Source organism: Anarrhichthys ocellatus, unplaced genomic scaffold (genome assembly GCF_004355925.1).
Source record: "Anarrhichthys ocellatus isolate YVR2014 unplaced genomic scaffold, GSC_Weel_1.0 scaffold22, whole genome shotgun sequence".
NCBI lineage: Eukaryota > Metazoa > Chordata > Actinopteri > Perciformes > Anarhichadidae > Anarrhichthys > Anarrhichthys ocellatus.
This window is the reverse complement of record NW_022280052.1, coordinates 3793596-3806500: the sequence shown is the minus strand read 5'-3', so window position 1 is coordinate 3806500 and position 12905 is coordinate 3793596. Positions and strand designations below refer to the sequence as shown.

The 12905-nt window shown below is 39.6% G+C and overlaps 2 protein-coding genes across 6 annotated transcripts in view; one reads left to right on the top strand and one right to left on the bottom strand.

The window, feature by feature from the left end:
- Positions 1 to 570: 570 nt before the first annotated feature.
- LOC116390208 (gamma-interferon-inducible lysosomal thiol reductase) lies at positions 571 to 6479 on the top strand. The gene is made up of 7 exons (XM_031859621.1): positions 571 to 1975; positions 3127 to 3315; positions 3395 to 3466; positions 3562 to 3651; positions 4070 to 4222; positions 4851 to 4919; positions 5252 to 6479. The coding sequence occupies exons 1-7, from the start codon at positions 1748 to 1750 to the stop codon at positions 5309 to 5311; spliced, it is 861 nt and encodes a 286-aa protein (XP_031715481.1). The 5' UTR covers positions 571 to 1747; the 3' UTR covers positions 5312 to 6479.
- LOC116390207 (cAMP-specific 3',5'-cyclic phosphodiesterase 4D) overlaps positions 5537 to 12905 on the bottom strand; it is an 86805-nt gene continuing 79436 nt past the window's right edge. For all 5 annotated transcript variants that reach the window (XM_031859616.1, XM_031859617.1, XM_031859615.1 and 2 more), the window contains 4 exons: positions 12541 to 12695; positions 11883 to 12005; positions 10995 to 11177; positions 5537 to 10176 (listed from right to left, as the gene is read on the bottom strand). In XM_031859616.1, the coding sequence (XP_031715476.1) occupies positions 9625 to 10176; positions 10995 to 11177; positions 11883 to 12005; positions 12541 to 12695 (1013 nt within the window). In that variant the 3' untranslated portion in view covers positions 5537 to 9624. The remainder of the gene's footprint in view (positions 10177 to 10994; positions 11178 to 11882; positions 12006 to 12540; positions 12696 to 12905) is intronic.

The window sequence follows — 12905 nt, the reverse complement described above, 5'->3', positions numbered from 1 at the left end:
GGCTACAATGTGTAAACTGCAGTGTCTGAATAGAGTGTCAAAGAGATGGCGTGTCAGAGAAATTGTATTCTTAAGAACGAGGATGTGCAACCTGCAGCGGTAGAGGTAGTATATTTTACTAAATTAAAAGTAACAATACTACAGTGAAGAAATGCCCTGTTACAAGTCCTGCATTCAGATTTACTTTAGCAACTTACTTTAGTACACATATATATTCAGGATAATGCATTTGATATTATTGGATTATTATTGATGCCTTTATGTGTAAGCACCACTAGTGTTTGCACCAGGTAAAGGTTGAGCTGCTTTTAATGAGGTCATCTACACTGGTGGGTAGCTTGTCCTAACCAAGAAGAATAAATATTGTTTTTTTGTTAAATACAATTTGCATTGCAAATTTCGAATTGGCAAAGTAACTAGTAGTAACTAAAGTTGTCGGTTAAATGAAGTAGAGTAAAAAGTCTTACCTTCAGACCTTTTCAATGCAGCATGTGCTTAAAAAGTGGAAGCCAGCCAGCCAGTTCAGACCAAGGTCTTGATGTCCCCCTGTCACAGAATGCAGTTAAAATCTGTTGGTGAGAAACCATTATCCATTAGATAAGATGCCATCGATGTAGACTACGTATTCCACCTGCTAATGGTGAGTAAATACTCCATTATTATCATGCGGTTTGTTGGGCAAGAGGCAGTGAAACTGGTCGTTAAAAGAACATTCCCATGGATGCGAGGAAACGCCCCTGACTTCCCAGACACACAGCTGCTCTCCATAATTCGAGATACCTGAATAATAATTATGTTGAAAGCCGAAAATGATGCTTTGTCAATCATCTGCTTGCCGAGCTGCTGTCTGCCATGTTCTGGTTCCGGGTCCTTCTGGTCCTGGCCCGCCGGGGTTCCTTCTCATTTAACCTGCAGCAGCATCGCCGAAGAAACACCTGCTTCGTCTGAAGGCAGTGTGTTGGAGATGAAGCCGAATTGTCTGCATCCAGTGGATATTGCTCACCCAAAAAAAAATAATTGGGGGGTTATTTTGTATTCCTCCTTCTAGTTTGAGTAAGCGCTAACACATCCTGGTGGCTTTTTGAGCAGCCAAACTTAAATTAACGGAATGAAAGTTACTTATTTGGTTCATTTAAAAAATGCAAACATATGCGAGCAAACTTCTCTGAAACACGTGTACAGTGACGTTTAAAAAGCGCATGTTCTTCCGCGCCTCTTGACGGGTTTCTCACGGTTCGCTCATCATTTTCTCCTTAAAAGCTGAAACATATGTTCCCGGGGTTTCGTGCCCACATTGTAACCTGAATGTATTTTCTAGTGTAGCTTGTAAAATGTAAGCACATCATCAATTTAAGGCTTCAGGAGGGACATTTGGATTGGACATTTGTGACTATTTCCTTAAAACCACACTATTTACTATTTAATTGTTCTGCTCACATGTGACCACCAGAGGGAGGCTAATCACCATCATAATACCAGTATGCGTGCTTCATGTGGAGGCTCCGTCACCATTGCCAGTTGTTATACACTCATAATATTCTGTTTTTTGTTGTGTATCATCAGGCATATTTATCACAAAATACTAAGACGCCATTCTCTCACATTAAACTTCTCTAACTAACCCTAACGTTGAACAGCCAGATATTAGTTGTTGTCGTTTTCTACTTATTTACGGAGCCAGAAGCCGGAGCTTTCCGAGGGTCCCTGAAGGCAGCATCATTCAATCTCACCTGGAGTTAATCAGCTGATGATGAGGCTGATTGGACGGCTCTTGAGAGGAGCAGCAGCTTCAGTCATCTCTCTTCGGTCACTGTGCGGACTCCTGAGATCAAACATGAAGCTGTCAGGACTGTTGGCTGTGTTGTTACTCCTCTGTACTGATCGGAGAAGCTCCGGGATGTCCCACCCTAAACCAGCCTGCCGTTATCCGCCGTCTCAGTGGTGTCGATCCCTGGAGATAGCCATAGCATGCAATGTGAGTAGAATAAACGCACTGCATGGAATCTATTTACAGGAGTCTATTTTTTTTTTTTTAACCTCTACCAGGGTAAATGCACATTAATAGTAAACGCAAACAAAATAGTATTTGATAATGTGGTAGCAAATAAATGAAATAAATGCTTTTATATAACTTTATTCTCAGTGGGATGTAATTCACTCATATTTGCTTAAAACGCTGTTAATGTTTAGAAGTATGACGTGCATGTATTCTCTATAAACAGCCCAATACTGAAAGATATTTTATTCTATTTTTATTTAGTTTTCTCTTTTGATTGAATTCTAGGCCTTTTCAGTGAAAATGTACAGCAGTCATCTCATGCGCTTATTATGTCAGTATTGAATACAGTTCTGTATGTATGAGGAAAGAGTAAATTCTCTGAAAACTGATTATTTAACGCAGATGGAACCATATGATTGATGTTGTTCCAAACATGAAATCATCTTTGTCTGTGTTTAAATGAGAGTCATGCCTCAGAAATTGAACACCAGTGGTTCCTCATGTGACAGGCAGAGCAGCTCTGGGTCAAGTCACACAAGCCCTTAATCAGTTTAAAGTTGAGTGCAAAGAACAGAACGGTTTGTTTCACTTTTAAATGTAAAGTGAAACATTTACACAGACTGTGTGTATAAAATGCCCGTTGGCAGTGATGTCTTAATAAATGCTTGTCACCACAAAGCTCCATTTACAATGAAATGAGACAGAAGCAAGTAGAAGCTGTAGTTTTAGCTGCATTAGTGAATCTAAACAGTCTTTAAATCTTTTTAGTAATATCTTCTCTTCTTTGTTTTTAACCTAAACAATCCATTTTTCCCTTGGATACATCTGGTCCAATCTTACTTGCACTCCTCTTCATGATATACTAAAAAATAGTTGTAATTGTATATTTAATTAGTTTCATCAGGATCTCACTTATTTCTATCCTAGAAATAGGATTTTTTTTTCTTCACTTTTTGCTTTCTTGAATCTTTTCGTCCTAAAAGAACGCGTCATGTTATTTTCACCAAATGTGTGATGCTGAGGGTTCATACATCTTAGCTCGCCACAACCTGTATCTCTTTTACAAACTTAATTTAACACATTTAATTTGACACATGTCAATGTTTTTTTGTTTTTTTCTCATGTAGGTTCAGAAACAGTGTATGGAGGTGAATGCTACCAGACCAAACCAGGCTGTTCCTCCAGTATCTGTCATTCTGTACTATGAGAGTTTGTGTCCGGCCTGCAGAGCCTTCATCACCCAGCAACTCTTCCCCACCTGGACGATGCTGCAGGACATCATGACTGTCACTTTGGTCCCCTACGGGAATGCTAAGGTACACTGATCCACATCCTCTGTTGATAGATAAATGAATATCATCACATGTCTACTAAAAGTTGACACGTTTCTTGTAGGAAATCCCATCACCATATTCTCCCTTCACCTGCCAGCATGGAGAGCCTGAATGCAGAGGAAACATGATTGAGGTTTGAATCATTCCTCACCTACACGGTAGCTCTGTCGCATTTTTGATTAATAAAACGCAACATGATGACATTGGATTGATCCATCTGTTCCTCAGGCCTGTATCATCCATTTAACGGGACACTCAGCATTTCAGATCATCTACTGCATGGAGTCAGCAGCAGATGTTCTCGACGCTGCCCCGCCTGTGAGTACCTACAAAATAAACTGAAGCCTTTCTTTTATTTGCACAAGAGAGTTAGATGTTCAGACAAGTTTTAAAAAAACATCCCATTTTATTAAAATGTTTTCTTTAATCAGAGATCAGCTCTGCAAAATCTAAATTGGCAATACATCTACAATTCTAGTTTTAAAGATAAGTTGTGAACACAAATTTGTCTTGAAGTCAAACTTTGCTGTCTTTTTTTTTTTTTTTTTTTGCAACAAAAACTTTCCATTTAGCTCCTCTGCTTCACTCCTGGATTTCCAGTCAAAACTTTTTAGGGATTTCAGGCAGTACTGACATTTTATTTATTGGTTTATTTGGTTAGGGACAGTGTACATAAAAGGTGTAAAAGACCGTTTCTTTAATCTAACGGATGCGTGTTGTTGATGCTCTGTCCCAGTGTCTCCAGCTGTATGCTCCCTCCGTCTCCTGGTCGAGTGTTGACTCCTGTTTGAAGGGAGGTCTGGGACGCCAGCTGATGCACACCAACGCTGTCATGACCAGAGCGCTGCACCCGGCACACACGCACGTGCCCTGGGTCATCTTCAATGGGGTAAAACACTCTGGACTTACTACGATTGATCGACATACCAAAGTTTTACAAAGACCGACCGTAATTAAAAGTTCTCACTTCTGCTTTTCTTGACTAAATTACACTTTTGAACTAGTTTATAATGTTCAAAACATTGTAGTTACAACCTGAATATGAAGTCCGAGTAGGTTTACATGTTGTTCAAATTCTACTGACTCATCAGAGTAGAACTGTTTTATTGTAATGGGAAAACATTGTAGAGATCAATATTGTAAAATAAATTCTAATGTTCCATTTTATAGCACGTATTGTGCAAAAGTGATGGGACCCAAAAAAGTTTGCATAGCGCTGTAAACCGCAGATAGAAGTTTTGATTGTATGAATATTGAACCCAATTATAATCTCATGTCAGTGAGTTGGAGATGAAAAAGTGCAGGTTGAATAAGAAGGAAGTCTCGTCAAAATATCTAAAACTAAATGTCCATGATATTTAGGTCAAACGATTATCTAGTCTCATATTCATGGAAATGTAGTTTGGGATTAAACTGTACACTGCTTGTGTATGTCATCAAGAACTGAAGCTTTGAACAACTATTCACAATTAATGAGGACTTGACATATCTGAAGGATCATAAACCGTTTGTTTCAGGAATACACAGAGGAGAATGAGGACAAGGCGATGTCGTCTCTTTTCCACTTTGTTTGCCAGCTCTACAAGGTGAGGACTGTTTTTCCTTACTACTGTGACTCTAATTTGGGAGTTCTGCGATATTGGTGCTGGAAAATACATGTGAAGAACTTTGGTAAATCTTCTCCCAAGGTAAAAGTTAAAAATGAAGCCTGAAAGTGAGAGGAAATTATTTATTAAAAATAAGATAATAAATTGAGCCTATATATGTGTCCATTACTGCTCAACCTGACTGCTTCATCACTAAATATCAGATTTGATCAGTATAAGTGAATTATTATTATTATTATTATTATTATTATTACCCTGTTAATGTCAGTTGTGTGTACTGTAACGGGACTGAAACTGTGATGTGTCTTCAGGGAGTGAAGCCTCCAGTCTGTTCTGGAGCGCCGGTCAGACTGAACAGAAGCTTCTGCTGAACACAACAAAAACTTTAACATGTGTGAAAACAGAAACTCACAACATACATAATGTACCAAATAACACATACACATGTCTTGTTTATGTGCCTCTTGGGATCAGATTTAAAAGTGGAATAAATCAGTCTCGTCTTACTGTAGTTTTTGAATGACATTATTTCCATTTGAAGAACCTTTTTTGTTTCTATAGAGTCGATCGAATGGAATAAAAACAACCAGTCTGAACAAATTTCCATATTATTTATTGTCATTTTCCACTTAAATCACCCTGAACTCTCAAAAGTCTTTTGGCTTAGAATGAGAAAATAAAAGTTATTTTCTTTGACAAAAACATTGGAGTGGCATATGTATACTTTTAAAGTATACTTGATTTTTAGGCTCAAGAACATAAAATCAAATATCCTATGTTACAGTACTTTGTCTTGACCGACACATTTGAAGAATAAATATCTTTATAGAACTTTGCACGACACAGGCTGAGAAAACAGATGGCATGAACATTAATGGTGGCAGTATCGGTGTGACACACCAACAGAGGGAGAGCAGGGACTCTCCTGCTCGTCACTACATTTAACACTGTCTGGCACGAATGTCTTCCTGTAAAGACCCACACTGCTGTGTTTTTAACATGCCGCAACTCCTTTCATCACCGAGCTACAAACTACATTCAGCTGACTGAAATCAATTGTTTCAAATTCACATGATGAAGATGCCATGATGATGGTTCGTCCAAAAAATGGGACACGTTTTCTTGCTTCAAAATGGAAGAATTTTACAATGAAAGTATGGCCTGGGCTAACAAGACATGTTAGACACTTCCTGTGCTACAGGAGTGCTAACAGACAAAATGGTATTTAAATATAAATGTATCTTATTTCCTAAAAATAAATATTTAGAATCAGAAGTTGTATAAGAGGAGAAATAATTGACATTTAAAAAAATATTAACCAGTGCCAAAGTCTGTCTGAGCTTCTTTATCCATTGCAGTCAAAGTTTTAACTATTTGTGGACTAAAAGTTTATATTGCACACTTAAATATTTAGAGACCTTCGATAATGAGATCTAAAGCTTGGAAAGGAAGTTTAATGGATGATTACAGAACTACAGAGCAACTTTTTGTAAAAGTCCAACCTCAACTCTTTAAAATTACAATGTCGGAGTACTAAAAAAATACTTTTCAGAAAGATACCAATAGTTTAAATCCAAGCTAGGATGCAATCTTCATGATTACACATGTATTTAATGTAAAACAGGTTTGTCGGGATGATGCTAAAGAAAAAGGCCGCCGAGCATCAGAAAATATAAAGCTGTCATCCGTTCTCATGGCAATCTGCCCACTAGATTTTGACATTTCTTGTGTGCAAGTATAAACTTTGACCTATGATGGCGCTGTATGCGAAGTCTGAATAACCAGAACATTTGATCCACACTAATTTCTGCTGAGGTTTACATGGTATTTTCATTGTGGAGTTTTGAGGGATTTTAACACTGTACGCTAAATAAAGTGAGTAATCAGGAAAACACAGAAACTTGACATTCATTTCTTACATGTAGCTTGTTTTAAAGGGAAACACACTAAGAATGTGTATATGGACAGACGCAGAATATTGCTGCCGTCATGAGAAATGTATGTTTATATATTCTCAATCTTTGAGATTCATGTTTTTTTTTAAAGCCTAGAAATGAGCAGTTTTCTTGCTTTTGAGATCAAGCGATGCCGTGAGGCTTGGCATGTTAAAAACAGCATAATGGTCCTCTTACATTAAGCTCCAACCACTTCTATCACATGTAAGGCTGATCAGTAAAGCTTACTAGCTGAGTTAATGAAATACTGAGACTGGTATTTTCTACGATTGCCTGACCAGGAAGTGCGTCATATCTTTGTGTAGTGCTTGTTTACTTCCTGGTCTTTCTACCTCAGTGACGGCGACAAACACTGCTCTAGACTGAACGTGGACTCCTGAAGCTACACACATTCTCAATTATCAGCTGTCTGATTAGGAAAGGGCTGAACAAATGTGAGCTGCACAAAAACTAATAAACTGTCTGCTTTAAACACTGGAAACACATCATTTGTAAAAACTAACGCTATCAAGTCATTGACTTTGATACAATCATCAGGTTAAAATCTCGTGTAAAAATGTACAGCATCGTAGGCTGGCAGGTGTTTGTGTGTTTTCAACACTTGTGGTACACAGTAATCCCAGTCGAGCACTGTCAGATAAAACCTGATGGAATACAATCTGGTTAGTTTGATCTGATTCAGCAACTTCTGATCTCTACAACAGATCCTATCGGCAGGGCAGGAAAGAAACACCATGGTGACTTACTTGGAATTATAAGATCATTTCAAATAACAAACGGGTCTTTCACTTGTGGCTGAAGTTAAAGTTTTGTGTAATATGTTGATTAAAACTGTTCTAGTAGTTGTAGAAAAGGAACAATCGGGCTCGGATTCATTTGAGGTTTGAGCGAGGAAGAGCTTTTCTTGTCAACATGAGGATATAACGTCATGTCCCAATGAAAGGATAACTGGTGATATTCCATATTTTTCTTACTGTTAAACAAAGCCCATGAAAAGACATGAAAACCCACAGTGAACTGATCAAAGTATTTCTGTGAAGCAGCTAATTCCTCTGTCATACACCGCCATTGTACAATAAATATTAAAAAGCCACTGTTGCACTGAGACATTCTTTCGTTATGAATACGTCCACTGTAGTTTGATTTAGATCAATCCCGCCTATACTTTCCTGCTGCTGTAAATACATAACTTAACAAATGTGTATTAATCCACAGCTGAAGTAGTCGATAACTCCTGTTAAGAGGCACGTTTGATTAAAAACTACAATTCCCTTTTTAAAATTAAAATAAATAATAATGAATATATTTGTGACAAGTTTTAAAAGATTTAAAAGTCGGAAAGTATTGAGTGATGCACTAAAAGCTTTTCACGGAATTTGTTTTTAACAAGAAAAATATAGAATAACACCAGAGATATCCTTAAATGAATAGTGTGTTCTCACATGTTTTGCCCACATCATATTAATGTAGAGGTTCAGAGATTCAGAAAGGCTTAAATCCTGGCTGGATGGGGCACTTTGTATCAGGAGGAACAGGGATCATTTCAGAGAACTTTGCAGTAAAATATTACCGGTGACTTTCCTGCTCTGCCTTCTGGTACCTCGAGTCAGACGTCCTGTACGGGTTCTGTATGATCAGTAGGCCGACAGTGGACGAAGCCCTTTGTCTGACTGAATAGAAGAGCTGAAGGGCAGAGACGGTAAAGTGCTACTGCGGACCGGAGGCACCCTGATAAACAACGCTTTTTAAGCACATAAACACAGACAAGACCAGCAAACGTACAACATAGAACTGTTCAAAACCCCAAAACAGTGACACCATTTGAAATCATCTCAGGTAAAAAAGAAAAAAAGAAGCCTAAACTAATTATACAGGTGGTGTCTTTTGTACTTTCAACATGTGAGACTGGGGCCCAGTCTGCTTCAGTGTTTAATCGCTGTGGTGCTACAAGCTGGTTTAAATACATCATATTTAATTGCTTAAGTTGCCAAATGTTCTATTAAAGGGCTTAATTAAGTGAAAAGACACGCAGGTTTAACAAAGTCTCAGTTGTCTCTGCTTTGGAGGTAAATCAAACAGGAAAGACAGTTTGGGGTGAAAGGTCAGGTGAGGGTTACCCACTACATCCGTGCTACATTAGATTCATGTAATCTTCATACCCTGAGGTTTAGGTCCATCAATTGTCTCTCAACTGCATCCTGTATTTGGTAAAATTATTCATCTGTCACATTATTCTCAAATAAAGAAATCATACTCACTTATTCCAGCCGGACTCAGTAATTTCGTGTCCTAAATCAAAACTACGGTGCAAAATAATTTCAAGACCCTGTCAGACCACAGCGATCCTCATTCTCATTATCTGAATGTCATAAACAGTTATTTTGGAGGAAGACATTTCCTTTACCTTTCGTTCTTGTTAGAGTATCTCGGCTTGGCTCCACTCGTCTTCCCAGTTAAATTGCAGCAGTCCTTGTCAGGGACACTCTAAACTCAAGCTACAACAAAGCAGGATGCGACACAAAGTTCAATCAGGCACCCAAAGAGAGGCTGAAAGGATTCTTCTTGTTAAAATATAAAATAAAACAGAGGGGAAACGTCCCTCTGTTCTCCAGAGCGGGTGTCTCCAGTGTAAAGGGACTGTAGTGATTTTACAGTAAAGGCCTGCCCTGCCTCCGTCTGTCAATTATTCAGCACTCGTGTCTGTCAGGCGGGGCAGGTTGTGCTGGTTGTTACGTCCCCATACGTAGGCACGCCACCCCGTCGCCCTCCTGGCTCAGTTCTCTGTCTCTGTCGGCGCCATCCCGACCTGGGGAGGCCAGCGTCCTGTGGGGGCTCCGCACCGATAAGGCAGCCCGATTCAGGGTCCGAGACGGGTGAGGCGAAGGGGGGCGGTACCTGCTGTTGCTGCGAGGGTCTGGGGACAAAGACGGAGAGGAAGAGTCCCAGTGCTGCTCCCCACCCGACTGGGACTCCCCCTCTAAGGGGCTCTCCAGGTCAGACTCCACCTCCTCTTCACCCTCTTCTTCCTCCAGAGTGAGTTCAAACTGGAACTTGTCCCCTCCTCCTGAAGGGACAGGCCCTCCTGATCCCACAGCTCCTCCTCCTGGCATCACCTCCACATGGTGCTCCTCGGGGCTGGTGGGCGACGGGCTGCGGGGGATCATGCTCTGATACCACTCCCTGTTGTCCTCCAGTGTGTCCAGGATGTCCTGGGCGTCAGGGTGCACCAAGTCTGCCCATGTCTCCCACAGAGGGTGGACAACGTAGTCGATAAAGCCCACCTAGTCATAGAAATAATATTAATAGTTCTAACAATAAACACACACATATGAAAGAAGTAAAATATGTCAAACAAAATAAGAAGACAAACTGGTGCATGAAGCTTGTCTTGTGAAGACGAAGGCTGCTAAGATGCTGTTAGGAGTTTCCAGAGGACATTTTGGATGAATATGAATGGACAGATGGATACAGATCTACATATTACTTTATTACTTGAATCTAGTTGCCTTGGTTGTGTGGCCTCTATACCACAATCTCTGTAGTGGCAGGTTAAAGATTGTGTGTTAAACATCTTCAGAGGTGCTAATATGCATATGTACAACACCAAGAAACCGAAACAACAGGCAGCAGGTTATACAAAGAGTGAAATTACCCAGCATGTGCTGCTAAGGAAAGTTTTAAAACCAATGCTGAATTCCTTGAGACACACGTGTTTGGAATCAGATTTGAAGGCCCTGTAAATTTGAATTCATGTGTGTTTGCTTTCTTAACTTAAAATTAATTGAATTCAAATATATGAAACTTCTCTTACAAAATAACAATCTGCAGTATATGAGCTATGTGTGTTCTATAATTTAATGCTTGATACTAGCAACCAATACTGATAACATGCAATAAGTGTGACAGTGCAAAAGATAACTTTAAATTCATTAAAAACTAAGATGGACACAGTTTACTTTTAATCCTTGGATTACTAAAATGCCTTTTCTGCCTCCATGTTCTCTGTTGTTAACCTGGAGGTTGTAAAATCATCTAAACTCTTTGAAGTTTATTACATTTCCACTATTATCCTACATCCCTGTGCGTCAGTGGGCGTTACCTGGTTCTTCTCTATGGAGGCGTTGTGTTTGTCACACATGGGACTGATCTCCATGTCTTTGTCCCGCTCTCGGTCTCCCTGGGTGAAGAACTCCTCCATGATGCGGTCCGTCCACTGGCGGTAAAGCTCCAGCGGTTTGGTTGGGTTGCTCAGGTCGGCACAGTGGACCATGTTCTGTAGAACCTGGAGAATAGACGCTCATTCAGACTTTGCTGGTAATGTGCCCTGTTTTCAAAAACCTCACCAACAAATGCTCAGAAAAAGCAGCAATGGCAACTTGAGAAATGTAACTAGCATTCCTTTTATTTTATAAATATATATTTTAACCCTGTCCTGATTCTGACAACACCTCAACAATACCCAGTATAGATTGGTTCAGCGCTATACAGATGCAATGACTACTGTGTGTCCAGCAGGCAGCAGCACTTTCACACCAACTCCCCGGTTGAACATACAAACAGCAGATCAGTGTGTTTGTTGTGTGTGTGAAGGCTTTTGTGGAAATGTGCTGCTGCTAATGTCTGAGATGTATCTGCTTATTATTTACTGCTCGTTTTGAGTATTTTAGCAAAAAAAAAAAGTTTGTGACTATAGCCACAGATTAATGATCCATTTCTAAACCCTGACTCAATTCCCTGGTGTTGATAAAATTAGTCTTTTATTGAGACTGAAATGCAAAAGATTGTATGTGAAATATGTCATAATGATGATCAGTTTCTTACATCGTGATTGTATACTAGTTAGCAGGTGGTACAAATGTGTAATTACTGTGTCACTATAGAAAGCTATATATGTATCTTTTGTCTGCATGTATCATGTACTTATGAGTACCACATGCTACTCAGTATGTATATTCTGATAGTCAGTGTCAGCAGCGGGCGTTCTCACCTGGATGCGGTCAGAGTAGTTGTCGAGCAGCAGGACTCCTAGACTTGTGACTTTCTTGGTCTCCACCATTGTCTTCATGTCCGCCAAGAAGTTCATGTGTTTGGACATATCTGTGGCAAGCACCTTATGAAGAGGTTCAACACATCGTCAGTCTCTCATGTCGTCTGTGTAATGTGGCCTTCTTGTGTCCTATATTTCTAAAGACAACTGGTTCTGTAGGCGTTTGACAGTTATTGGTGAATGATTAAGGACATGTGAATTTAAAACACACATAAGCTACAAGAGAAAAAATTAACAAATAGGTTACTTATCATAGGAGATCAAATTGTTTTTGTGTGTTGCCTCTTTCTCAAAACTCTTTGTCTTTCCCCATTTGTTTGTTCCCTACAGCTGAAGATGAAAAAAGCCAGCTGTAACTGACCATCAACTCTCACTGTCTGTTTTATCATACATCAACTACATTATATTTTGCCCACCAGCCTTTTCAAAGTAGTGACCAAATAAACAAAGCTGAGGTATCGGCAGAATTTTACCGTACACAAACTTTACTGAACCATGAACATAACATAATGAAAGCCTACACTGTAAAGCAGCAGTTCAGGTACATCACGACTGAAAAGGATATCAATGAATCGTGTAAAGAATGCAGCAGTCTCACCATGTCAATCACCATCTTTCGGAGAGAGTCTCTCTGTTTCTTGCTGAGGTTTTGGAAGATGTCACAGTTTTCTTCTTGCAGCAGTTTGAAGCCCACAGCGAGGTGGTGATTCTCCAGCACCGAGGCATCGTTGTACATCAGCGCCAGCTCTGAACCTGTGGTTGGTTGAAATTGTTAAATCCGTATAACAGGACACCTCGAACATAATTAAAGTTCATTTGAATCAGTGCTAATGGAAGTCCTGTCTAAATAGGACCCTGTGGCATGCCGGCAATATGCAGGTTCAGTTAAAAGAGTCCAGATATCACCTGATTACTGAGGCACACAGCAAACCAAACTGTGTTTTCTCAGGTGTATCAAATGTG